The sequence below is a fragment of the Caretta caretta genome, chromosome 5 (assembly GCF_965140235.1).
Source record: "Caretta caretta isolate rCarCar2 chromosome 5, rCarCar1.hap1, whole genome shotgun sequence".
NCBI lineage: Eukaryota > Metazoa > Chordata > Testudines > Cheloniidae > Caretta > Caretta caretta.
Genome location: NC_134210.1, coordinates 45,601,629 through 45,629,438, shown reverse-complemented (window position 1 = coordinate 45,629,438; position 27,810 = coordinate 45,601,629). Strand labels below are relative to the sequence as shown.

Genomic DNA, 27,810 nt, shown 5'->3' with positions numbered 1-27,810 from the left:
GGTGGGAGGGTGTTGCCTATTCCGCAATGGGTGTTGGGCGCAGCCCCGGCCACCCAGGACCCACCCCCCATTCCGCCTCTCTGCCGGGGCTATAAAGGGGCGGGCGGGACGAGGCGCCCTGAGAGTCTCGCAGCGCCGCCGGCAGTCAGTAGCTGGGTGCAAAGGCAGCGCTCCTAACGCCCCGGAAAGATGCAGGCGCCGCCTGGCGGAAAGAGCCCCCAGCACGCCAAGAACAAGGTAAAGGCCCCGGGACTCGCGCCGGCCTAGGAGCCGCTGAAAGCGCAGGAAGTCCCCAGTCTGTGCCACGTGCAGGCGCCCTGTAGGCGCTGCGGGGACTGGAGCGGTCGGCCCGGCAGCTCCCTTGGGGGTAGCAGCGTATGGCACCTCCAGCTGTCCTGTGATATGCCCCAAGGAGAAGAGGCCGCCAAAGCTCACGCTGCCGCTAAGGGTTTGAGCCCCCTCACTTGCAAAGCCTGGAGAGGCAGCAGTGTTAGAACGAACAAGATCGCTTCGCTGATCTACCATGGGCGGGCACCATCCCCTGCTCCCACTCGGGGCTGCTGCTAGTGCATGGCTGAGGGAGGGGGTGGGAAATAGAACCGTCATGCAACTGAGTGGGGCTAAATCCTGCTCTGAGAACAGCAGCACGAGTCACCGCTCTGACACCGCCACCTCCTTCCAGGCACAGACCCTTTCCTCCCGGGGTATGGGAGGAGAGCCCCAGAATTTGAGGCTGAGAAGCAGTTTCTATAGTTGGCAGGTTCAACAGGCATTGTCACCTTTAGTAACAAAATTTGCAGGCCTTCTCTTTCCGAGGACTGTGTTCTTCAACTTTTTTTCATTTGGAGACCTCTAAAAAATTTCAAACGTGGGTTGCACCCCTTTGGAAATCTTAGCAATGTCTGCAGACCCCCCACTCACAGTAGCATGGGTAGGAAATTTAAAAAGCCTTAGTTTTCCATGATGATTTTGCTGGGTGAAAGCCCCACACAGAGATTGGAAAAAAAAATTTTTTTAAATAAAAATGTGGGTTTTGGGGGACTGGGGTTTGGACCTCTGCAATTGGCCTCAGGAAAAACTGCCTTGAATTCATTTTTAACAGAATAATGGCTTACAAGTTCACATTAAAGAGTATGATTTGATTTAACTTTTCACATTAAAACATAGTGTCCATATTTCATATTAACATGTACATGGTAGTTTGTAGTAGCTCGTAATTAATGCATGAGGTGATACGTACATTCACTGTTTCCTCCCCTTTAAAGTTTCAGCCGGCTGCTTCTTCATTAAACTTTTGAAGTGAACTCCCCCGGTGAAAGCTTCCTTGGCAGACCATGGAAACAGAGACCCAGATTATGATCTTCTACATCAGGGGTGGGCAAAAAATGGGCCGCATCCTGCCCATCAGATCTTTTAATCCGGCCCTTGAGCTCCCGCTGGGAAGCGAAATTGGAGCAGGGTCAGGGGCTTGCCTTGCTCCACTCCGCAAGTGCAGCAGCTCCGCATGGCTCCCGGAAGCAGGAGCAGCCAGGGGGTTCCGCATGCTGCCCCCGCCTCAAGCACCAGCTCTGCAGCTCCCATTGGCCGGGAACCATGGCCAGTGGGACCTGCAGGGGTGGTGCCTGTGGGTAGGGCAGAGCAGCATGGCCCTGCCTCCAGAGTGGGAAGAGGCCACTGTTTCCAGGAGCTGCTTCAGGTAAGTTCTGCCTGGATCCTGCACCCCTGAGCCACCTCCCCCCCCGTGCCCCAGCCCTGATTGCCCTCCAGATCTTTCATCCCAGCCCAGTGTACCCTCCTGCACGCCAAACCCCTCATCCCCAGCCCTACCCCAGAATCTGCACTCCCAGTCGGAGCCCGGCCCTTGTGCACCCCTTCCCCAGCCAAGAGCCCCCTCCATCCCAGCCCAGAGCACCCTCCTGCACCCCAAATCCCTCATCCCTAGCCCCACCTAAAGTCTGCACCTCCAGCCGGAGCCCTCATTCCCCCCTGTGTGCCCCCATGCTCCCCAATCCCCTGCCCCAGCTGGCCCTTCATACAATTTCCATACCGAGGTGTGGCCTTCAGTCCAAAAAGTTTGCCCACCCCTGTTCTACATGGCAGATTTACTCTTTGCTTGGCCAGGCCCATTCTAGGCACTCAGTTATTCATTTGCAAACAATAATGTTAACAAAGGCTCTGAACTTTCATAGTTACAACAGAAATTCACTAATGCCCATTAATGACTGGGAAACACCTTCTGAGTTGCTGAATTTTGCAAGTTGAGGCATGTTCCTGCTCACATTGAAATCAATGTCAAAACTTCCATTGCTGATTTTAGCTGGAGCAGTATCGGGCTCACAGTGCAAAAGCAAATCTCTCTCTTTTTTTTTTTTTTTTTAAATAGCAGGGACGCTGGATTATTCAATTTACTTTGTTCATTTATTTGGAAAATGTCATTTTAGTCTGAAATATTTATGCTAATAGTATGTAAATCAATGTTCTTACAGTATAATTTGTAGAACAAAGTTAATGTGAGAGCTTACTCAGATCTCTGTCAAAGCTGTGCTGAGAAATAATTGGTCCTCTTCTTTGTACACTCAGTTTATGAGGTGTGTGGATTAGTGAAGTGCTAATTACAGAGGTTTTACTTTACACCTCTCAAAGAGAAAATCTATCGAAGGATGGAGACTAAAAAGTGGAAAAAGTCTTCTACCAAGGGCTTTCAAGCCACACACACCTGTACTTGCACAAAGCTTTCATTTTCCTCCTGAGCTCAGATACTACTGCATAAAACAACAAACTGTATTATGCCATCTGGAAAGGGTAGATATGGAGGGTAATGTGGCTAGCCTTAACACACCCATGACTGTGTAGTCACTGTGAAAATGTCTGGGGACACCTGATTGGTTTTTTTTCAATAAAATACAAACAAATATGAGATCCAAAGGCAGAATCTAATATGTAGGGATATTGTGCAATTGTGGTACACTTATTAGAAGCCTTTGGGTACATAAACCAATGAGAGGAATATGAGACATCTAATATTTTCAGATACAACCAATACAACATTATCTTGCTCCAATATTGTTCATATTATAAAAAGAAAACTATACACATTTTCTTTGCACTAGCTTACAATTCAAGACAAGAGGCAGGGCAAAACATGCAAAAGCTGAATTTTTTTGTAACCTGGCATCTTTTTTAAACTTCTGGGCTATGCAAAATGGGCAAGATTCTCTTTGATTTTTACAAATGTGTGTGAACAAATCCAACCAAGTGAAAACAGCTTGCACAGAAAGCTAAAATAAGATTACATTTTAAGATGCCAGATATGTGTGTCAGTAAAATGTTACTTGCATGCATGCTTTTTTAACTGTGGCATGATACCTTCATTGTATCATTTTGTATCACAAGCGACTTGTGTTGTAGCATTTCCTAGGTGACCTTTTATCTCAGCTGAAGAGTAAATGAGTTACTAAAAAAGTCTGCAGCACTAGTGTTTCTCTTCCAAAAGTTAACAAATCTTTTGGGAGCACTTAGGGCCTATAATGGGTGGGATTTTAACCATTTACTTTCACAGGAGCATGACAGGACCCTTCACTTGTGATTTTTGGGAACAGTGCATTTTTCAGTTTTTAATAAAATTGTGATAATAGTCTGGAGCCTAGGTACTATATGTATGCTTATTATAATAAAATCCTACTTTTTTTGACAACTGACTTTCTGCCATTGTTTAAGCCTGAAAGATGCTTTAAAGAAACAGAATAACATGACGCTGCTGCTGTTTGCAGTAGCCCCCAAATTATGCTTGGCTGTTCCCAAAAAACAAAGAATGACCAAGTCCCTATCTTGAAAAGTGTGTAGCCTACAAAACTACAGTCCATCAACCTTTCCTCCTTTATTATTCAGGGTATTCTAGAACGTCTAGATGCTGGAGAAATTGTGATTGGAGATGGAGGATTTGTGATAGCTCTTGAAAAGAGAGGTTATGTAAAAGCTGGACCTTGGACCCCAGAAGCTACAGTAGAACACCCAGAAGCAGGTCAGTCTTCTGCCTCAAAGCATGAGGATTGAAAATTATAGCATAACAAGTGTAATGTAGATGCTATTTATGTACACAATCTTTTCTTAAAAACTTAATAGTCCTTATAACATCCTGTGGCAGCATGTTCCACAAGCCAGTTTACAATGGGTAGAAAAGTATTTCCTTTGAGACATTTAAAATGTGGTGTCCTAAATTGAATACAGGATATAGGAGTGCCAGAATAGCCTTCTTTATAACATTAGTTATTTTATAGACCTATTTCCTCACTCTAATCCTTCCAGTCTTCTTTGAGTCTCTTTCTTTGTATGGAAGCCTTCTCACAATGTCTTTTAACCAGGGCTTAAAACAATCTGACACTTGCTACTAATGTGCTGATAACCTATTTCTCATGTCTATAAGATGCTTATAACATTTATTAACACTTTATATGCTATCTATAAATATATTTTCTCGATATGAAGTGTGAACATTTCCTCTTCTGTGCAGTGTGGTGCCTCCTCTGCACTGTTGACTTTTGCTCCTCCACCCTACATGGTCATCTTACACAGAAAGTAGGTGTGGAAAATGGAGGAAGCAGCTGGCTGGGCCAGTTGGTATGAGAACTGCTACAGAGCTATCAAATCCCTCCTACCTTGTAAGGAAAGCACATAAAAGATGGAGGCCCTGGACAGGGGGGAGGAAAGAAAAAAGAACTGAGGAAGAAAGTGGGAGCCTAGGAAGAGAAGGAGAAGATGAGGACTAAGAAAAGGAGAACATGGGAGGGAGGAGATAGGGAGGACAAGGTTTTATTTTATTTTTTGTAGGGGCGAGAAATGTTACCTGAGCAGAGATTAGAGAGTTCAGAAATGAGCCCTAAATGCCTAAATGAGATGTGTAAACAACTTAAAATGCTATCATGGTACTGAAACCCTTGCAAGATCTCGAATACTATTGCTTGGTGACATGTGTGAGGTCAGATTTTGTCCACCTGGTGGGTTGAAATGAAAAATTATTTGAATGAGTTCTATAATGACACACTTTAAAAATACAGCACATCTTTAGCTAATACATCTCAACTATGACTGCAAAGAACTTTTAAATTATTGTCAAAATTCCTGTAGTTGCTAGAGGCCCCAACCACGATGGGGTCTATTGTGCTAGTCACTGTACACCGAGGAAGAAACAATCACTGCCTTTAAAGAATTTACAATCTAAATAGACAAGACAGGCAAAGGAAGTAACATCCCACTTTTACAAAAAGATTTAAAAATGTACAGTGAGATTGTGACATGCCAGAAGTCACCTAGGAAGTCTGTAGCCCAGCTGGGAATTATTGGGTGAAATTTGTTGGCCTTTGTTATGCAGGAGGTCAGACTAAATGATCGTGATGGTCCTTTCTGGCCTTAAAATTGATTAATTAAACCCAGTTATTGTGAGGTTTCAGGCCAGTGCCTAAACCATAAGGCCATCCTTCCTCTCTAAATATTGACAAATTTAAGTGCTTGGATCCTGGTTGTTTGGGATAGTCATCTAATTTGCATATTTATGAATTTTTTTTTTTAGTTCACCTGCATCACCAATTCCTTGATATTTTTTTTTTTTTTTTTTGTGAACTGTAGTCTGCTGGGGATGCCACAATCATAAGCAAAGAGCACTCGAAGCCTGTGGGGAGAGGTAGATAAAACAAGTCAAGCATTATTAAGGAGCTCTAAGAGAATGTGTGGTCTCTCTTATTGACCCAGACTCTTAGCAGAAGTTGGAACCCTTCAGGGAGATGCTATTTCAGCCTTGCTGACAGTCCATTGACCCATGGAGGATACAAAAGACATGGGAAAGGCTCCTGTGGTTAGCACAATCTAGGTTCTGGAGCTCATAGAATCCTAGAATATCAGGGTTGGAAGGGACCTCAGGAGGTCATCTAGTCCAACCCCTTGCTCAAAGCAGGACCGATCCCCAGTTAAATCATCCCAGCCAGGGCTTTGTCAAGCCTGACCTTAAAAACTTCTAAGGAAGGAGATTCCACCACCTCCCTAGGTAACGCATTCCAGTGTTTCACCACCCTCCTAGTGAAAAAGTTTTTCCTAATATCCAACCTAAATCTCCCCCACTGCAACTTGAGACCATTACTCCTTGTCCTGTCATCTGCTAGCACTGAGAATAGTCTAGATCCATCCTCTTTGGAACCCTCTTTCAGGTAGCTGAAAGCAGCTATCAAATCCCCCCTCATTCTTCTCTTCTGTAGACTAAACAATCCCAGTTCCCTCAGCCTCTCCTCATAAGTCATGTGTTCCAGTCCCCTAATCATTTTTGTTGCCCTCCGCTGGACGTTTTCCAATTTTTCCACATCCTTCTTGTAGTGTGAAGCCCAAAACTGGACACAGTACTCCAGCTGAGGCCTCACCAATGTCGAATAGAGGGGAATGATCACGTCCCTCGATCTGCTGGCAGTGGCCCTACTTATACATCCCAAAATGCTCAGCTGTACTAAGATAGCTGCAACTAAAGTTTCTGAGGCCAGAGAATGGTTGGCTGTATTCTTGTGATACACTTTTTTTTTTTAATAAAGTTAACACATATGTGCGCACGCTGACACACACACCCCCCTCAGAAGGGGGTGAGTCTTGAACATGTTTTGACTGTTTTAGAGTAGGGTACGATTTCCGCTGGCTCACAGGGGAACAGCACTAATTTTACCCTGTAACACAGGCACCAGCATACTATACTACAATGATGGGTATTACTGCACTAGAAGAGGGTGTGCTGTAGTGTCACACAGCAGAAACAGGATCCATAAGGAGAGCTAGCCAGAAATTGTTTAAAATTAGACAAAAATTGTGAAAATTGTAAAAAGCATTTTCAATTTTCTGACTAGCTGTATCAATGACCCTTTATGGAAAGCGTCTGATAGAAAAACAAACTAGTGGATCATAAAAGTTTTCTGAAGTAGCCCTTCGTTTGGAAAGAATGAATGACCTATTTTTAAAATTATAATTAAAAATAAATGCTGCTCACACCAGAGTGTTTTGACTGCCTCTGCTCAAAGGATGTGAGATTGAAACTTGATACTGCTAGTTGATGCAGGATTTGAAGAACTTTTAGAACTCTGAAGCTGAGCAACAAGCTATGTTCCTGACTGGTTCTTGTGTAATAGCTGGTATAAGCAGTGTTCTGTTAGAGCAGCCTCCTGGGTTATTCCAGAGTATGAGTGCAGGATTTTGTTTTTAATAAGAGTGGTCTGGTTTTTGTGCTCAGCACTGTCCTCTACTGAGTGGAATCAAACTTGACCATGTACATAGATACTCTACTCTCCTCAGGGCAGGAGTGCTACCACTGTACAAATAATAAATAATATTAAGTTTGGATAGAAAAGGGGGAATAGCAATTGCTGACTGTAAGAGGATGGTGCTTGGCAGTACACTAACATTTTCACATAAAATATTGCTTTTGTGCTTTTTAATTTCCAAGATTGATAGTTATTCCTGTGACAGGCTGGCTTGCCTGTGTGCTGGAGAGTTTGAGGCTAAGCCAGCCCTGATTACAAGATGAGCCCCACCTGAGAGGAATCAGGTGATTCTGATATAAAAGCCAGCAGGGAGCTGTAGAGAAAGGGTGGTAGAGAGAGTGGTAGAGGCTGTTTCATGCAGGAAGCCTGTTGGTAAGCTGAGAAATGCTCAGGAAACAAAAACCAGAGAAGCTATAGTTGGCTTGAAGACGCATCTGTAGGGAGCAAGACTGGTACCTACAGAGACATTGAACTTGGACCCAGCTCTGGGAAAGAGGGCTAGGAACCCCCCAACTAAGGAAAGAGACACTAAACTGGGCTTGGGACCTGGAGTGCCCGTATGTGCCTGGGGACTGAGTAAATTGGACCACAGGTGGAGAATATTCTAATTTTTCTTTAGCCTGTGTGGAGTTTAAGGAGCCCTGTGAAAGAGGGAAAAGGGGCATTCAGGCAGCAATAAGTGGCCACAGTGCTACAACTACTATTTTGTTTTTCACAGGCTAGAGCAGTTCTCTTATCTTCAGTATTGACTAATTTCCTGGGCAGTTGCTGTGTTCCCTTTCTCACACCGATCTAAGGGCTAGTCTACGCTAAAGCTGTAAGTCAATCTAAGTTACATTACTTAGGTCGACTTACAGTGGTGTCTACACAACACTGTGTTGATGGGAGACACTCTCCCGCCAACTTATCTTATGTTTCTCAAGAAGGTGGAGTACATAAGTCGATGGGAGAGCACTCTGCCATCAACTTGGTGTGTCTTCACCAGACCTACTAAATTGACACCACTGCATCAATCACAGCAGTGCTGATTTAGCCAGAAGTGTAGACATGCCCTTAGTCTGATCTCTTTCTGTACTTCCTCTTCCTTTTGCTGACATCTGCTTTCCTTTCCCATTCACTTTACTACCTTACAGCAATCCTGCTAAGTGACACTTTGTTACCCAGGATTTTCAGAACCCAAAGCAACGGTAACATAACTGTTTCTCTCCAGGTGGTGTCAGGAATAAATCAATGGGGACACAGTTCCTCTGTCTGATATGATACAAACCAGAGTGCTTTTACCTAAAAGTACTTTTTTTTATTAGATCTTAAGCACACACAAATATTGTCACAGTAGGTTCAGAGCATCTTTAAACTTTATATTTACAAAAGTTAAGATGGCCTTGAGGAATCAACAGCTAGGCTTCTGGGGGGCCCCTCCTTCTGTTTAGCTGCTGGAGAACTTAGTTATCAGATCCTTGCCCAAAGAAAACTTCCTCAGACTGCTCCAAAGCACACTTTCTAATTAAACTTTTTATAAATTTTCTCCAGACAAAGCCTATATCTCAAAATAGTCCCTGGTAGGCTAACAATTTCCCTAGAAACAGCCAATAACAATTCATTATTCTTCTTATCAGAAAAGCATTTCTAATTAGAAAAACAATAAAACTTACATGTCAGAAGTGCCTAAAACTGAGGTTAGCTGTCCAAATATTCCTTCTGTTTTCAGGGAATCTTAACTTCCTGTCCCAAACTCCCATTCTGATGGCAAAACTGCGAACGTGCAGCTGCATGGCTTTGCCTCTCAGGGCCCTAAAACTATTTCTAGTTATGTGATGTTTGGGTTTCAGCTGCCAGTGGTTGAACATACAAAATGGCTGACTGCAGTGCTGTCAAGTGCTGGGGTACATGCAGAAATGTCAATTCGGGGGCTACAGATTGGGAGGTCTGCAGTACAGCAAAAGATAGGCAAGGTGCCAAAGATTCAGTGAGTGAGCTTACTGGCAGGGTAACTGTAGGGTAAAAGATCCTCAATGGTTGACTAGACAGATCACTGACAGTCTCAGCAGAGGCTGTTTGACTGGCTAAGGAGACTGAATTATCTGCTTTCCCCTATAAATTGTCCCTCCAGGTTTAGAGGTAAATCAACAGAGAAGGTGGCAGTGTTTGCTGCAGATGCTGTACTTGCTCCAAAACTAAGTAGATGTCTTTTTACAATACCATTAATTCAGAACCTTTCCTAAGTTAACATAACCTAACCAATAAACATGTAACTGTGCAAGCAGGTGCTAAAATGGTAGCAACCATATCAAACTTTATTTTGCCTTTTTTAATATCTTGCAGTTCGTCAACTTCATCGGGAATTCCTCAGAGCTGGATCAAATGTTTTACAGACATTCACCTTTTATGCCAGTGAAGATAAATTAGAGAATAGGGGCAACTATGTAGCTGAGAAAATATCTGTGAGTAAAACACTGGTTTTAATGGTGATCTATGGAAAATGGATACTCTTCTCTGGTTTGAACACAGGTTTCTTTTTACAGCTTGTCAGAGTTAATTTAGTGATATTCAAGGGCATGGAAATAAAAATTCAAATCAAATGGGGGGAGTGTGGCTTGTGATTTCATAGTCTGAAGTGGTAGGAAGGACCTTCGGCTTACAATGGCAAAGGGAAAAAAATCAAAACATGGGTAGTAGTGAGAAGAGGGGGAAAGAATACGGAGTCATATTTTTATTCAACTTAAAGAACTTAGTTTATCTGGAATTATCTTACATGGGGTACATCAAGGACTGAATCCACAAACAGCAAGATAAGTGGTAACAGGGGATCCTTCAGCATCTGGAGAAAGGACCCAATCCTAGAAATTTTGACGAATCCCAGAGAAAATATGTGGATAACGAATGAATGTGTGCTAAGAGCATATCCTCTACAACACAGCAATAACCAGTGGATCCAAAATATTGATTTTGGTCGTAAATCTAACCCCCTCTTTAGGTGAAGAGGGGCCCTAACAGCAGAACTACTGTGATTGTGCTGCACAGGGGAGGAGAAAGATATTGTGAGCCCCCTGGGTATAGGAGTGGGTGTGGACTCTAGCTCAGGGCTCTGCAAGAGCCCTGTATAGCAAGTCTTTTGGGAATGGAGAGTTTGCCACTGTATGGTTCCTCTCATTCTTCTCCCTGTGAAGGGGGTCACATTGCCTGCTCGAGCCTTTGGTACGTGGAAAGGATTCTATGAGGGGAACAAATTCCTCCCCTCATCCCTGTGGAGATCTCCATGCCCTGAGAAATTACTCAGGTTAGAATCATAGAATATCAGGGTTGGAAGGGACCTCAGGAGGTCATCTAGTCCAACCCCCTGCTCAAAGCAGGACCAATCCCCAACTAAATCATCCCAGCCAGGGCTTGGTCAAGCCTGACCTTAAAAATATCTAAGGAAGGAGATTCCACCACCTGCCTAGGTAACACATTCCAGTGTTTCACCACCCTCCTAGTGAAAAAGTTTTTCCTAATATCCAACCTAAACCTCCCCCACTGCAACTTGAGACCATTACTCCTTGTTCTATCATCAGCTACCACTGAGAACAGTCTAGATCCATCCTCTTTGGAACCCCCTTTCAGGTAGTTGAAAGCAGCTATCAAATCCCCCCTCATTCTTCTCTTCCGCAGACTAAACAATCCGGTTCCCTCAGCCTCTCCTCATAAGTCATGTGTTCCAGTCTCCTAATCATTTTTGTTGCCCTCCGCTGGACGTTTTCCAATTTTTCCACATCCTTCTTGTAGTGTGGGGCCCAAAACTGGACACAGTACTCCAGCTGAGGCCTCACCAATGTCGAATAGAGGGGAACAATCACGTCCCTCGATCTGCTGGCAATGCCCCTACTTATACATCCCAAAATGGCCTTCTTGGCAACAAGGGCACACTGTTGACTCATATGCAGCTTCTCGTCCACGGTAACCCCTAGGTCCTTTTCTGCAGAACTGCTGCCGAGCCATTTGGTCCCTAGTCTGTAGCGGTGCGTGGGATTCTTCTGTCCTAAGTGCAGGACTTTGCACTTGTCCTTGTTGAACTTCATCAGATTTCTTTTGGCCCAATCCTCTAATTTGTCTAGGTCCCTCTGTATCCTATCCCTCCCCTCCAGCGTATCTACCTCTCCTCCCAGTTTAGTGTCCTCTGCAAACTTGCTGAGGGTGCAATCCACACCATCCTCCAGATCATTTATGAAGATATTGAACAAAACCGGCCCAAGGACTGACCCTTGGGGCACTCAGCTTGATACCGGCTGCCAACTAGACATGGAGCCATTGATTACTACCTGTTGAGCCTGACAATCTAGCCAACTTTCTATCCACCTTATAGTCCATTCATCCAGCCCATACTTCTTTAACTTGCTGGCAAGAATACTGTGGGAGACCATGTCAAAAGCTTTGCTAAAGTCAAGGAACAATACGTTAACAACAGGTTAAGTGCTGGGGCAGCATTTGGGGCCTAATTAACAAATCAAGGTTATCCTAAAGCCTCTGCATGTATCAGAATGAGATACTTAGTTCTGCTCTTATACTACATCATCAGGTCTTGCCCACTTAGACTGTCATAACTTACATTCAGCCTGACTTCATACTTCCATCCAGTTAATGATAAATATGCTGAGCCTGATTCTACCCAGAAGATACAAATAATTTCCAGTGGGATGTAAAAGAGTTGCTTATATCCCAAAAGGGGGGGGAGCATTGAGCCCTGAGTCATTACTCATGTTGTGGCACTGTGCATTGTTTTGACAAGAAGATCCCAATGTGGGAGTGTCTCAAAACAGATTTCAGAGTAGCAGCTTGTGCTCAAATAAATTTGGTTAGTCTCTAAGGTGCAACAAGTACTCCCTCTCAAAACAGAGTGGCTATACATTACTCTATGATCAGAATGTCTTCAAATGACTTTTTCTAACATTGCTATAGACGTTTTTTCTTAAATTCTTCTGTCCCCATTAACATTGGACCCATATTTTCCTATGTTTTTATTAAGTCATTCAGATTGAAGTGATTGAGTTTGCATAAAGAGGATGAATGCTTTAGTCTATTTTTTTTTTAACTTAAATCCCTGTTTCTGTTGGTTGGACATGCTTCCATACCTATAAGGAGAACCTTGCTGTTTGTTCAATCAATCCCAGATCATGACTTTTTAAACAAATTGTTGTTTTTCTGCCCAGTTTAATCTGTTTTCACAAATTCTCTTTGCACTGCTAACTTGGGTGTATGGGGTACTTGGCTTTCAGTCTACATTGATTAATCAATCATAAGTACTGATATCTGTTTTCTTTTATACACCTATTGTGATCGACCCAGGCCAGTTGGGTACAGCAGAGTAGTTGAAGGGAGATACAATGGCCACTGGATAAGCAGTTTTCTGTTCCCTGACTGACAGGAGCAGGGGCTGCTCCAGGCTAGGGTGGACACATGACTCCAATTAGCCTGCAAAGAGTCAGGTGAGGCTGTTAAACTAATGTGAACATCTGACTGTAAGGCCCCCTCTGATACTATAAAAGGGCTCACTCCAGTCTGGCTGAGAAGAGCCAGGGAGCGGAAGCGTGGTTGAAGGGCTGGGTAAAGAAGACATCCTCAAGCCATTGGAACAGGAGCCCTAAGGTAAAGGTGAAGAAGGCATTGAGAGGGAAACAGGAGAGCTGTGGGGAAGTGGCCTAGGGAAATGTAGCAACTCTGGCAGTGGAAGATCCGCTCCCAACAGCTGTTGCTATTCGGGTCCCTGAGCCGGAACCCGGAGTAGAGAGTGGGCCCAGGTTCCTCTCAACCTGCCACTACAGAAACGCCTCCTGGGAGGGGAAGACAGGCCCCTGTTAAGACAGGAGGCTAAACTGTTCTGGAATAAGCCCATAGGGACAACAGACTGTGCAAGTTATCTCACCAACCTCCTTGCTGGCTTATGATGAAAAGGGCTTAGTAGACTGTACCTGGCCCCAGAGAGAGATGGGCTACCTAGAGGGTCACAGTGAGCCTCTGAAGCTAGCATAAACCACCTGGAAGCGCAGGACCCACAGGGACAAGGTCAGAGCTCTGCCACACCATATATTTAAATTTGTTGATTTATTATTTTTACAATGGGATAATTAATGCTACACTAGTTAAAATTTATTTTGATTCTCACAGATGTATGTACAAGATCCAGCTTAGTAATTTGAGTTTCCAAATTATAATATACCAACCACAGACAAGCAACACTTCTCAATTTATAAAAATATATATAAACATATCCATATTAGGCTCTATAGGTGGTCTTTTGAACTGTAAAAAAGAATCTGTTTAAAACCAAACAGTTGCTTATAATAAGCATTATTTTAGAAGCAGAAAATTCATAGGAGGCACTTTTATATGTGGCTATATAAAATATCTTGATGGAGGTGTTGTCTGCATACTAACTACGTTTAATTATGGCTTGACTATGAGGGATCCAAAACATCTTAGTATGATGAAAATTTCTTGGAAATATGTTGTCTTTTTATATATAGTTAACTTACCAAAAAGCCCAACCAACCTTTAAATATCCCTACTGTGATGACTGGTGAGTAACCAGTCAGGTAATCAGTACAACAGGTTAACCAACAGACTTCTTAATGATCCATTGTGAGGTGTGAGAAACCAGATAGACTTGGTACTCTTTATTCTAGGGCCCTAAGCAGCTCCTCTGTGGGGGGGCCCCAGGCCTTTGTAGGGGGGCTGGCTTGGGCGGAAGGGGGAACCACCCCCAAGCACTCACCTGCGGTGCGGCTGCGGCCAGGTCTCTGCACTTCCCACCATGGGTGACTGCAGCCCTGGCCCTTCTGCGGAGCTCAGGGGCCTGGGGGAGGAGCAGGGGCTGGAGCAGCATGCAGCTGCGTAAGTGCCCCAAATTTCCTGGTGCCCTATGCCACTGCGTACTTTGTGTATGGGTAAGGATGGCCCTGCATTAGTTGGTACTTTAAAATGTTTTAATGAAACAAAGTCTAAAATTTTAAATTAGTTTTAGAAATAAACATGAAACTAATTATGGTTCCTAAGACTCATTTTTCTTCTGAAATGCAGGCATTTCTGTAGTAAATCAGTACTGATGTAGTCTGTTCTCATATTTTAGGGCCAGACAGTGAATGAAGCTGCTTGTGACATTGCAAAGGAAGTGGCTAAAGAAGGAGATGCTTTGGTAGCTGGAGGAGTCAGTCAGACACCATCATACCTGAGTGGCAAAGATGAAGCTGAGGTTAAAGCAATTTTTCGACAGCAGCTGGATGTCTTTGCCAAAAAAAATGTGGACTTCTTAATTGCAGAGGTAAATCCAACTGTAAAGAAACAAAGTGCCTTCAGTTGATGCAATTTACCAGCTGATCAAATTTCCTTAGAATTGAAGTCTCTAGTCAGTTTTTTGGGAATTCACATATATGTTGATGCCTCCTTTAAAATTTGCTACTGTGCTCTTATGCAAATAGTAGCAGATATATTTTTCCAAATACAATACTGGCAGACATTGCAGTGTAGAGTGCAACCGAGACCCTAACCCCAAATCTCTGTTCTGGTCTGTGCAGAAATGAAAGGGGAGGGTGATCCTTCTCTGGGGTGCTTTGTGCAGCCATTTACACAGAACAAATTGTACAAACATGATCTAAATCCCAGTAACGGAGGCGGAGGGTCTGATTCTATTAATCTTTACAGCAGTGTAAGCCAGGAATAACTACTGGAGTCAATAGTTATGCCAATGTAAATGAGGAGACTCAAGCCCTGAAATCTACCTGGGTGGGAGGGGTAGAGATTAAGGAGTGTGTAACACTTAGGCTGGGTCCTCATGCATAAGAAAATAGATTAGATTTACTTTCTTTCAGTATTTTGAACATGTTGAAGAAGCTGCATGGGCTGTTGAAACCTTAAAAGAATCTGGGAAGCCAGTCGCAGCTACCTTGTGCATTGGTCCAGAGGGAGACTTGCATGGTGTACCACCTGGAGAATGTGCTGTCCAACTGGTAAAGGCTGGTAAGAAATTTCCTCCTCCTCCATATAATCCGTAAAAAAAAAATATTTTTTTTAGGAGTACAGTAACATAACATTGTAATTATGTGCCTGAAAAATGCAACTTTAAGCGAATCTAATTTCCCCATAAGAATTAGTGTAAAGGGGAGGTTAGGGAGGGGGGGGTTTCCAGGGAAAAAATTTTCACCAGACAAAAGACTAGATATAAAAATAAAACTAGTCTTTTGTCCGGTGAAAATTTTTTCCCTGGAAAAGTAAGGGGTGTGTGTGTGTGTGTGTGTGTGTACTTCTACTGTGGGGGGGACCATGCAGGATCTTAAGAGATTCTCTATCTCCTGTCCTGCCACTTGATTTTGCTCTGATTGGCTTGTGGTCGTACTGGTAGTGTAGAGGTTGAATGCTTTACTTCCAAAGCACTCTGGCTATGAATTTTAATTGCTATTACATCATTGCCCAGTTCCTGGAAAGCCATGTAACTGGAAAGTTGTCTTCTTCACAGGTGCTTCTATTATTGGAGTGAACTGCCATTTTGATCCAGAGACTTGCCTGAGAACTGTGAAGCTCATGAAAGAGGGCTTGGAGGCTGCTAAACTGAAAGCACATCTGATGTCTCAGCCTCTTGCTTTCCATACCCCTGACTGTGGGAAGCAGGGCTTTATTGATCTTCCAGAATTTCCTTTTGGTAAGACCTAGTCCATTTTTAAATTTTTTTTTTTTAAATTAGTGATGTTTAGTAAAGAAAAAGCTGCAGTGGTATCCGTGCATGCAGTGGCATCAATCCATACACTATTGTGCAGAATTTCAAATTAAGGAAAGTCAGAGCAGTTCATATTAACCAAAATGAATTTTAGAATTCTAGAACTGTTGGGCTGGAAGGGATCTCAAAGTCCTCAAATCCAGCGCCCTGTACTGAGGCAGGACCAAGTAATCCTAGACCATCCCTGGCAGACGTTTGTCCAACCTGTTCTTAACCTCCAATGATGAAGATTTCAGTCTCCTTTGGAAGCCTGTTTTAGAGCTTAACTGCCCTTTATAGTTAAAGTTTTTCCTAATGTCTAACCTAAATCTCCCTTGCTGCAGACTAACCCACTACTTTTGTCCTACTTCTAGTGGACATGGAGAACAATTGATCAGTCCTCTTTTTTCTATTTATAACAGCCCTTAACTTATTTGACCTATCAAGTCTCTTTCCTCTCCCCCCCCCCCCCCCCCGCCCACCTTCATTTTTAAGGTTTTCAAAATCTTTTCTCATTTTGCTGCTCTCCTCTGGACTCTCTCCAATTTGTCTACAGCCTTCCTAATCTGTGGTGCCCAGAATTGGACATACTACTCCAGTTGAGGCCGCACAAGTACTGAGTAGAGCGGGACAGTTACCTCCTGTGTCTTACATACAATATTTCTGTTAATACCCCCAAGAATATTAGCCTTTTTAGCCACTGCATCAAACTAACTCAAATTCAATTTGTGATCTACTATAACCCCCAGATCCTCTTTCACAGTACTGCCACCTAATCACTTATTCCCCAATTTATAGCTGCACATCTAATATTTTTCCTTCCTAAGAGAAATACTTTGCATTTATCTTTATTACATTTCATCTTCTTGAATTAAGACCAGTCTCTCCAATTTATCAAGGTCATCTTGAATTCTAATCCTGTCCTCCAAAGTGCTTGCAACCCCTCCCAGCTTAGTGTCATCTGCAAATTTTATAAACATACTCACTCAATTTATCAAAAATATTGAATAGTATCAGACGGAGGACTAACGCAATTGGAACCCATTAGATACATCCTCCCAGTTTGACAGCAAACCATTCGTAACAAGTCTTTGGGGACAGTTTTTCAACTTGTTGTGCACTCACCTTACAATAATCTCATCTAGACCACATTTCCCTAGTTTTCTTATGTCAAAAACCTTACCAAAATCAAGGTATCACATTGACTGCTTAACTCTATCCATTAGACCAGTAACTTTGTCAAAGAAGGAAATTGGGTAGGTTGTGAAAAAAAACTATGCCAGATCTTGCTGGCTATTTTTCCTAACCCTCTTATTTTCTAGGTTATTACAAGTTGGTTGATAATTTATTCCAGTATCTTTCCAGGCATTGAAGTTAGACTACCTGATAGATATATAATGCCCTGGGTCCTCTTTGTTCCCCCTTTTAAAGATAGGTACTATGTTGGCCCTTCTCCAGGCCTCTGGGACCTCACCTGACCTCCATGAATTCTCAAAGACCATCACTAATGGTTTCCAGATTGCTTCAGCTAGTTCCTAAAGGTTCCTAGGATGAATTTCATTAGGCCCTTCTGACTTGAATACATCTAACACGCCTAAGTAGACTTTAATCTATTCTTTCCTTATCTTGGCTTGCGTTCCTTCCTCTTTATTAATACTAATTGTGTTGAGTACCTGGTCACCTTTTTAGTGAAGGCTGAAGCAGAATAGACATTAAACACTTCAGCCTTCTTGATGTCCTCAGCTATTAGCTCTCCTTCACTGCTAAGTAAAGGGACCTGCACTTTCCTGTCTCTCCTGCTCCTAAAGTATTAAAAGGTAATATGAAGAGATTCTTTTATGTCACTTGCTAGGTGTAACTCCTTTTGTGCCTCAGTCTTTCTGATTTTGTATCTACATGCTTGTGCTATTCTTTTGTATTCCTCATTACTAATTTATGCATGTTTCCACTTTTTGTAGGATTCCTTCTTGATTTTTTTTCAGACCATTAAAAAGCTCCTTAATGGCTTTTAACTAGTCGTTTTTTTTTTCCCCCTTTGTATAGCGATAGTTTGCAGTTGTGCCGTTTTAATATTGTCTCCTTGAGAAACTGCCAGCTCTCCTGAACTCCTGTTTCCCTTAGAATTCTTCCCATGGAGCCTTACCTGTCTTCTGAGTTGACAGTCTTTTTTTTTTTTTTTTTTTTTGTTCATTGTCCTTATTCTGCTGCTCTCACTCCTTCCTTTTTTCTTAAAATCATTAAATCTAACATTTTCATGATTTTCATCCAATTTGCCTCCACCTTCAGATTCATTATCAATTCCTCCCTGTTGGACAGAATCAAGTCAAAAATAGCTGTGCACCAGCTACTTTCTCCACTTCATGAAACAAAAAGTTGTCCCCAGTACATTCCAATCATGTATTGGAAATTTTTGTGTGTTTTTTGCTGTATTACTTTCCCAACAGATGTCTGGATAGTTAGTTTCTCCCCTGCCTCCCCCATTACTACAACGTCTTGTGTTTTTTGGATATTTGATGTTTGTTCTAGAAATGCCTCATCCACCTTCTCTTCCTGATTTGGTGGCCTATGGCTGACCCTTATCATGATATCACCCCTAATTATTATTATTTTTTTTTTTTACCCCCTTTGTATTTACCCAGAGTCTCTCAACTGGTCTGCCTCACACCTCCACCTGGATCTCAGAACAAGTGTATATATTCTTGATGTATAATGCAACACCTCGTCCCTTTTTATCCTGCCTGTCCTTCCTGAACAAGCTATGCCTCTCTATGCCAATATCCCAGTCATGAGATTTATCCCACCAAGTCATAATTTATCTTGTGTACTAATGCTTCAATGTAGGCACTACTTACACCGACGGGTAGGGTTCTCACATCAGCATAGGTAATCCACCTCCCCAAGAGGCAGTAGCTAGATCTACATTGGTTCAATGCAGCACTTCTGATCCCCTGCAAGTAACTTACGGTTTGGGGAGAAGGGAAGCATAGCTGTCTTCTCTTCGACTCCAGGCAGCAGCAGAGGGAACAAAGGGTAGGATAGAGGCCATCTGCCACGTGGTAGGTGGAATTGAATGTCTATTGAGCCTGGTATGTGACAGAGCAGCTGGCCACATCTGCTGTTCCCTAGCTCTCACTCAAAAAGCAGGTGAGAAGTGCAAGGGGCTATTGGTGTGTTTCACCCAGTTGCAGGTGAGTTTAAAATTATTGAAGTCTGTTTCCCCAGGCACAAAGTGGTTGGGTGATTTTTATTTTTTTTTTTCTGAAGTGCAGGCATTAACAATGGGTTTCTTAAAGCACTGAGATGCTATTACTCCCCATACATAGAAGCGGAGTAGAGTTAAACACTCATACTATTTTAAGAGGTACTGGCATTTTTCAGTAAAGATCAATAAGAAATTAAATATGAATAAAGCCTGTATTTTAAGTGTGACCTCTGATTTACACTTAAATACCCACCTAGTAGCTGGCACTCGATTTAGGGCTTTGTCAGATTAGAATTTGGCAGGCTTTATCCCTCTGGAACAAGGAAACTTCTGGCAAGTATGCAACAGAGGAGCATTCCAACACCTAAAAGCTGAAATGTAATGAAATATTGTATCAGTAGCGTCCAGACTGATTAACAGTGTTTAAATCTTTACTGCAATAGCCCAATTATGCCTGTGACATTGTACTTTGCACGTTTGCGAAATTAACTGTAGCTGAAAATGTAAAGCGATTTTACTAAATATCTGCTAAAACTAAATATTACAGTTAAAGCTGACACATATCATTGTAGCTCTGGAGCCAAGAATTCTCACGAGATGGGATGTGCAAAAATATGCAAGAGAGGCCTATAACTTAGGGATTCGATACATTGGAGGCTGCTGTGGATTTGAGCCTTATCACATCAGAGCAATAGCTGAGGAGCTGGCCACTGAAAGAGGATTTTTGCCACCGGCTTCTGAGAAACATGGTAGCTGGGGTAATAACTTGAGCATGCATACCAAACCCTGGGTCAGAGCAAGGTATGTATAATAACTATAGTACTTCGCTTAAATGGCACATTAAATATGCTCCCTTCAGGTGGCTTTAGCAGTCTTTCTTCTTGGGCAGACTGGCCATGGAGAGGAGGAGAAGTCCCATTTGCCTTCCTTCCCACCCTTAAATAGGATTTACATAAGGTGGGAATCCTTTGTTTCCCAAACGTGACCCACCCCCTTTCCCTTCCAGTGGAAAGTTACAAGAAGTCCCAGATACTGTTTAGTATCAGGTGACAAGACCACCTGACTCAGTAGTATCACAGCATCCATGAGTCAGTGGCAGTATGGAGCGTCTGCGGGAAGGCCAAGTCTTTTCACAGTCCATTGTCCTTGCTGATGGACTATCCCCCTTGTCTGGCTTTTCAATTGTTGTACCTGAAATGTTAGCAGTGGGAGTCGTCCCCCCCCCCCCCCCCCCCCCCATAGTAGCACAGTTGAAATACAGATACATAGTCAATATTCCTAACTTCAGATACAGAAATAATACAGGCATACACATTGGATAATCACATTCAGTAAATTGAAAAGGAGTACTTGTAGTACCTTAGACTAACAAATTTATTTGAGCATAAGCTTTCATGAGCTTTGTTTAGCTTCTAAGGTGCCACAAGTACTCCTTTTCTTTTTGCGGATACAGACTAACATGGCTGCTACTCTGAAACCTGTCATTTCAGTAAATTATAACCTTTCCAATTATATCTTAAAAGACCCATCTTCCATAAAGTACATCTCAGTTATGTCATATTATAAGCATATTTTCATAAAGAATATGGTGTGAAATGTCACAAATGCCTTATAGCATGTTAAAGCAATTAAATTCTTACACTTTAATTTGTTTGCCCAATGGGTCTTCTCAGACTACTTTGAGGATTGGTCTTGACATTTGTGCCCACCCCCACCCATTTGTGCCCACCTTGACATTTGTGCCCACATTTGTTGTTGGTTAATACAATTCAGTGCATCTGTATTGGTTTGGGGAACATATAACTAGAGGCCCCTTAAAATGAAAGAATTGTAATGTTTTGGTTTGGATTAACATGCAAGTTATTCATAGCAACTTCTAAGATATAGAATTAATATAGACTACCATGCTAATACCTATTTGGTAAGTGGCTTAAAATGTTGCTTTAAAAGAATAGAAAACACTTCTTTTAACACCGCCAATCTTCATAAATTTCTTCCTGTATCCAGACCTCACATTGAGCTAAAACTTATGCAAATGAATTAAATCCACTGACCATTTTGATCTAGTTGTTAAAATATTTTAGACTGTTATAACATTTCCTCAGCCTCATTCATTAAAAATATTAAACATTTTTCTTTCTTTAGGGCAAGAAAAGAGTACTGGGAGAATCTGTTGCCTGCTTCAGGCAGGCCATACTGTCCTTCAATGTCAAAACCAGATAACTGGGGAGTGACTAAAGGCGCTGCAGAGCTGATGCAGCAGAAAGAAGCAACAACTGAACAACAGCTGAAGGAGCTCTTTAAGAAACAGACGTTCAAATCCAATATAGTAGCTTAAGTATGAGCCTGAAATATGTATGGAGAATTTCCAAATGTGCTTGCATCACATGAAATAACTTGTGAAGACAAATGTCCATGTATCCATTTACATGTAATGGAAGAAGCTAAATGCAGACAGAATTTGATTGCAAATGAGATCAAATCTTAATAAAACACATTTCTATAAGACTGTTAGTGCTTATTCCTTCACCCACTTACTTCCCTTGTCATTCTCACATGAACAGAGAGCAACAATACCTGAAGACCAAAGGTGCAAACTATTAAATGTTTATTGGAGTGAACTTCCAGCAAGCAATGATTCAAATTTTCTTCCTCAGTGTCCCCCTTCCCAGCTCTAATGCCACAGAGCCTTGCCTGTGTCCCTGTCCCATCCCCCCTGCTTAGCAAAACACAATTCCAATTCCACACCTGCATTTCCTGTTCCCATTCCCCCCCCCTTACTTCCTGATTGACTACAGACTATATAGTAAAATTTGAGTTCTGCTTAGCCATACCTTAACCCAGTCTTAACCTATTGTAACACGATTATCTAACCAATTATCCCACCACCTTAATTGTTTCTGTCTGCTGTATAATTAATTTTGTTGGGTGTAAACCAATCACAACCAGACAGATTATACAGACAAACAATGGGGATTATAGTGATAGAACAACAAAGAAATAAGGATTTCATGCCCTAGCTATTGATAAGTGAGTTCTTGCCAGACAGGATGCCATCAAACTAAGTTTTCTTTAAATCTTGTAGGCTCTTCCCTTTCTCTAGAGGCGATAGATTGGATCATCTTTTTAACTGCCCGAAACTATCTTATTTCAGTGTGACTAGTTTGGAATGTAAGGATGTGACCATTTGCTTCCCAGTTTATGGCTGCCTCTGCTGCTTAGCTAAAGGCCTTAGCCTAAGAACAGGGCCTCAGACTGTCACAGTGAGAAAGGGTCCTACACAGGCAGACAGTGATTCTGATTCTTTAGAAATTCATTTAACAGAAGGTAGGGAAGGCTGATGTATTAATAATTAAGCTACCATTAGGGTTTGTTTAGTGCTGTTGTTTGGTAACATGATGGTTTGAAAGGAGTACAGTGCTAATTAAATGTTCAGAGAACAAAAATTATAAGTAAATTTTTTTTACTCCAGTTTCCAAAATAAAAATGTCAAAGTGCAATAGACAGAAGTAGTAATGGTATTAACCCAGCATGCCTAAAACCATATGAACTAAGAGCTTTTAAAAAAAAATTACTATGAAGGGATAATATACCTCCAGTAAACCATGATCCAGAATTACCTCCAGCTTGGTGGCACTCAAACTGAAGCTCCCCCTAGTAGATGACACTTCTGAAAATTGTCCTGTGTTTGGAGGGAGTAAAACACCTCCATGGAAAGTTTTCACAATGTGACTCTCTCAAGTAGAGACACCCCCCCCCCCCCCAATAGAGAACTCAAGGGGCAGGAAAATTGGATAAACCTAGTTAGAAATTGGGTTCTGTAGTCCTCCAAAAAATTAAATCAGATTTCTGTCTGGATTCCAAATCCAAGCAGTATGGTTTTGGAAATGTGGGAGGAGCCTGTACAGCTGCTTTGAAACCCTCTATACCAAAACAAATGAGGTTGAAGCCAAAGCCTCTCCTCTGAATGAAATATGCCTTTAAATAACCTTTGAGCAACAGGCCCAGCAGATCATAGAAGGGAGAGTGGCAATCAGAGAGCTATTTAGAAATGGACTTCTTGGTCATGTAGCAAAGCTCTATGAGTTAATGTCAGAAGAAACAAAGCTCTGTGGAAACTTTAGACCATTCCAGATTTTTTAAAAAAACAAAAAAAAAAACACCCAGGACATTTTGATATTGAACTAGGGGAGAAGGGGCTCGTAGGGATGAGTGCATGCAAGCCCAGGAGAAATGTTGGCAAGATGATTGGCTCATTATGACAAAGTTCATCATCACCTTCAAAAATAATTTCGGATGCAGCCCTAGCACCAACTTATCCTTGTAAAACATGGTGACAGTTGAATGAGTCACTACAGCCTCATTAAGTGCATTCTGCAAACAATCGCTACCACCAGGAAAACAGCACTTCACAAATGACACCTGAGTTTCCATGGAATGAGTAGTCCAAAAGAAGCTTTTCATCACGTTAGTCACAATCATATTACTAGACTACAACTCAGAGTACCTTTTTAGTAGAGAATTTCAGGTACTGCTTTGAGCACCACATACACCTGGCAATAAGAGTCTGCAGAGAAACTGGTCTCCCTTCAGCATGTTTTTCAATAGGTTGAATCATAGAATCATAGACTATAAGGGTTGGAAGGGACCCCAGAAGGTCATCTAGTCCAACCCCCTGCTCGAAGCAGGACCAATTCCCAGTTAAATCATCCCAGCCAGGGCTTTGTCAAGCCTGACCTTAAAAACCTCTAAGGAAGGAGATTCTACCACCTCCCTAGGTAACGCATTCCAGTGTTTCACCACCCTCTTAGTGAAAAAGTTTTTCCTAATATCCAATCTAAACCTCCCCCACTGCAGCTTGAGACCATTACTCCTCGTTCTGTCATCTGATACCATTGAGAACAGTCTAGAGCCATCCTCTTTGGAACCCCCTTTCAGGTAGTTGAAAGCAGCTATCAAATCCCCCCTCATTCTTCTCTTCTGCAGGCTAAACAATCCCAGCTCCCTCAGCCTCTCCTCATAACTCATGTGTTCCAGACCCCTAATCATTTTTGTTGCCCTTCGCTGGACTCTCTCCAATTTATCCACATCCTTCTTGAAGTGTGGGGCCCAAAACTGGACACAGTACTCCAGATGAGGCCTCACCAATGTTGAATAGAGGGGAACGATCACGTCCCTCGATCTGCTCACTATGCCCCTACTTATAGATCCCAAAATGCCATTGGCCTTCTTGGCAACAAGGGCACACTGCTGACTCATATCCAGCTTCTCGTCCACTGTCACCCCTAGGTCCTTTTCCGCAGAACTGCTGCCTAGCCATTCGGTCCCTAGTCTGTAGCTGTGCATTGGGTTCTTCCGTCCTAAGTGCAGGACCCTGCACTTATCCTTATTGAACCTCATCAGATTTCTTTTGGCCCAATCCTCCAATTTGTCTAGGTCCTTCTGTATCCTATCCCTCCCCTCCAGCGTATCTACCACTCCTCCCAGTTTAGTATCATCCGCAAATTTGCTGAGAGTGCAATCCACACCATCCTCCAGATCATTTATGAAGATATTGAACAAAACCGGCCCCAGGACCGACCCTTGGGGCACTCCACTTGATACCGGCTGCCAACTAGACATGGAGCCATTGATAACTACCCGTTGAGCCCGACAATCTAGCCAGCTTTCTACCCACCTTGTAGTGCATTCATCCAGCCCATACTTCCTTAACTTGCTGACAAGAATACTGTGGGAGACCGTGTCAAAAGCTTTGCTAAAGTCAAGAAACAATACATCCACTGCTTTCCCTTCATCCACAGAACCAGTAATCTTATCATAGAAGGCGATTAGATTAGTCAGGCATGACCTTCCCTTGGTGAATCCATGCTGGCTGTTCCTGATCACTTTCCTCTCATGCAAGTGCTTCAGGATTGATTCTTTGAGGACCTGCTCCATGATTTTTCCAGGGACTGAAGTGAGGCTGACTGGCCTGTAGTTCCCAGGATCCTCCTTCTTCCCTTTTTTAAAGATTGGCACTACATTAGCCTTTTTCCAGTCATCCGGGACTTCCCCGGTTCGCCACGAGTTTTCAAAGATAATGGCCAATGGCTCTGCAATCACAGCCGCCAGTTCCTTCAGCACTCTCGGATGCAACTCGTCCGGCCCCATGGACTTGTGCACGTCCAGCTTTTCTAAATAGTCCCTAACCACCTCTATCTCCACAGAGGGCTGTCCATCTCTTCCCCATTTTGTGATGCCCAGCGTAGCAGTCTGGGAGCTGACCTTGTTAGTGAAAACAGAGGCAAAAAAAGCATTGAGTACATTAGCTTTTTCCACATCCTCTGTCACTAGTTTGCCTCCCTCATTCAGTAAGGGGCCCACACATTCCTTGGCTTTCTTCTTGTTGCCAACATACCTGAAGAAACCCTTCTTGTTACTCTTGACATCTCTGGCTAGCTGCAGCTCCAGGTGCGATTTGGCCCTCCTGATAACATTCCTACATGCCCGAGCAATATTTTTATACTCTTCCCTGGTCATATGTCCAACCTTCCACTTCTTGTAAGCTTCTTTTTTATGTTTAAGATCCGCTAAGATTTCACCATTAAGCCAAGCTGGTCGCCTGCCATATTTACTATTCTTTCGACTCATTGGGATGGTTTGTCCCTGTAACCTCAACAGGGATTCCTTGAAATACAGCCAGCTCTCCTGGACTCCTTTCCCCTTCAAGTTAGTCCCCCAGGGGATCCTGGCCATCCGTTCCCTGAGGGAGTCGAAGTCTGCTTTCCTGAAGTCCAGGGTCCGTATCGTGCTGCTTACTTTTCTTCCCTGTGTCAGGATCCTGAACTCAACCAACTCATGGTCACTGCCTCCTAGATTCCCATCCACTTTTGCTTCCCCCACTAATTCTACCCGGTTTGTGAGCAGCAGGTCAAGAAAAGCGCCCCCCCTAGTTGGCTCCTCTAGCACTTGCGCCAGGAAATTGTCCCCTACGCTTTCCAAAAACTTCCTGGATTGTCTATGCACCGCTGTATTGCTCTCCCAGCAGATATCAGGAAAATTAAAGTCACCCATGAGAATCAGGGCATGCGATCCAGTAGCTTCCGTGAGCTGCCGGAAGAAAGCCTCATCTACCTCATCCCCCTGGTCCGGTGGTCTATAGCAGACTCCCACCACTACATCACTCTTGTTGCACACACTTCTAAACTTAATCCAGAGACACTCAGGTTTTTCTGCAGTTTCGTACCGGAGCTCTGAGCAGTCATACTGCTCCCTTACATACAGTGCTACTCCCCCACCTTTTCTGCCCTGCCTGTCCTTCCTGAACAGTTTATAACCATCCATGACAGTACTCCAGTCATGTGAGTTATCCCACCAAGTCTCTGTTATTCCGATCACGTCATAGTTCTTTGACATCACCAGGACCTCCAGTTCTCCCTGCTTGTTTCCAAGGCTTTGTGCATTTGTATATAAGCACTTGAGATAACCTGTTGATCGCCCCTCATTCCCAGTATGAGGCAGGAGCCCTCCCCTCACAGACATTCCTGCCTGTGCTTCCTCCCGGTATCCCGCTTTCCCACTTACCTCAGGGCTTTGGTCTCCTTCCCCCGGTGAACCTAGTTTAAAGCCCTCCTCACTAGGTTAGCCAGCCTGCTTGCGAAGATGCTCTTCCCTCTCTTCGTTAAGTGGAGCCCGTCTCTGCCTAGCACTCCTTCTTGGAACACCATCCCATGGTCGAAGAATCCAAAGCCTTCTCTCCGACACCACCTGTATAGCTGCTGTACAAGGATTTTGTCTTTAAGACAGCTTCAGACAGATGAAGAAAGTATCCAAACAGTTTTTATGCAGATTACTTAAAAGCCTACATTTAGATATATTTGCACCACACTGCAAACTTTCTCATCTTAAGTCCTGCTGAAAGGCTTTCTCCAGAAACCAGGAGGACATAAGAACTTAGAAACAACATGGGCCATATCTTTGGCTACAGTTAAAGTGTACACAGCACAAGTTAGGTGCATGTGCTGTGGTGGCTTAAAGCAACTTTTATACTCTCTTGATCCATTTATAGGCTCTGTACAAGGTCCTTTTCCTGGTTGAAGTCAGAACTGTCTCAGAGGCACTTTGATTTAGAAGAGCTGCAAACTGGCCAGGGGACCGAAAAACACAGTCAGTTTGGTATGACATAAGGGAATCCTGGCAGCAACTACTCTACCAAGAGCTCCTCCCTGGGCTTTTTATGTTGTCCTTAGGGCCAATTTGGACTGGCAGTACTATGAAGCAATCATAGCAGAGAATCTTTGACCATGCCCCTGGAACTCTACCTGCTCAGGAGTCATACTGACTCAGAAAAATTCTTGGTGTTGGGTAAAGCAAGCCACAGCTTCATACAACTTGTCATTGCCAATTCCAACAAGGTTGAAATCTACATATGGGTCAAACGTATCCGAGTCCCTTTTGAATCTTGGGGAGCTGACAGATTGGAGTGACATCTTTGCATCCCAGCCAGTAACGACTAATGATGGAGTATGCACTCCAAGGCATGACTCGTAGTTATCAGTCAAAGAAATAATCCAGCAGCGTTCACCACACATTCTTGCAGGATTGGGTGCTGCAGTTGGATCTGT

At 43.1% G+C, this 27,810-nt stretch overlaps 2 protein-coding genes across 3 annotated transcripts in view; one reads left to right on the top strand and one right to left on the bottom strand.

The window, feature by feature from the left end:
- The window catches only part of DMGDH (dimethylglycine dehydrogenase), a 75,270-nt gene extending 74,013 nt beyond the window's left edge, over positions 1–1,257 (bottom strand). The window contains exon 1 of the mRNA XM_048849674.2: positions 1,241–1,257. Coding sequence (XP_048705631.2) covers positions 1,241–1,242 — 2 coding nt within the window. The 5' untranslated portion in view covers positions 1,243–1,257. The remainder of the gene's footprint in view (positions 1–1,240) is intronic.
- Positions 101–21,713, top strand: LOC125636505 (betaine--homocysteine S-methyltransferase 1). Of its 2 annotated transcripts, XM_048849675.2 has the most exons (9): positions 121–237; positions 1,266–1,696; positions 3,889–4,021; positions 9,609–9,727; positions 14,386–14,577; positions 15,125–15,272; positions 15,769–15,951; positions 19,780–20,008; positions 21,353–21,713. In XM_048849675.2, the coding sequence occupies exons 2-9, from the start codon at positions 1,505–1,507 to the stop codon at positions 21,543–21,545; spliced, it is 1,389 nt and encodes a 462-aa protein (XP_048705632.2). In that variant the 5' UTR covers positions 121–237; positions 1,266–1,504; the 3' UTR covers positions 21,546–21,713. The 2 variants fall into 2 exon arrangements, with proteins under 2 accessions (XP_048705633.1, XP_048705632.2); XM_048849676.1 differs by lacking the exon at positions 1,266–1,696 and having other exon boundaries at positions 101–237.
- The last annotated feature ends 6,097 nt before the right edge of the window (positions 21,714–27,810 follow it).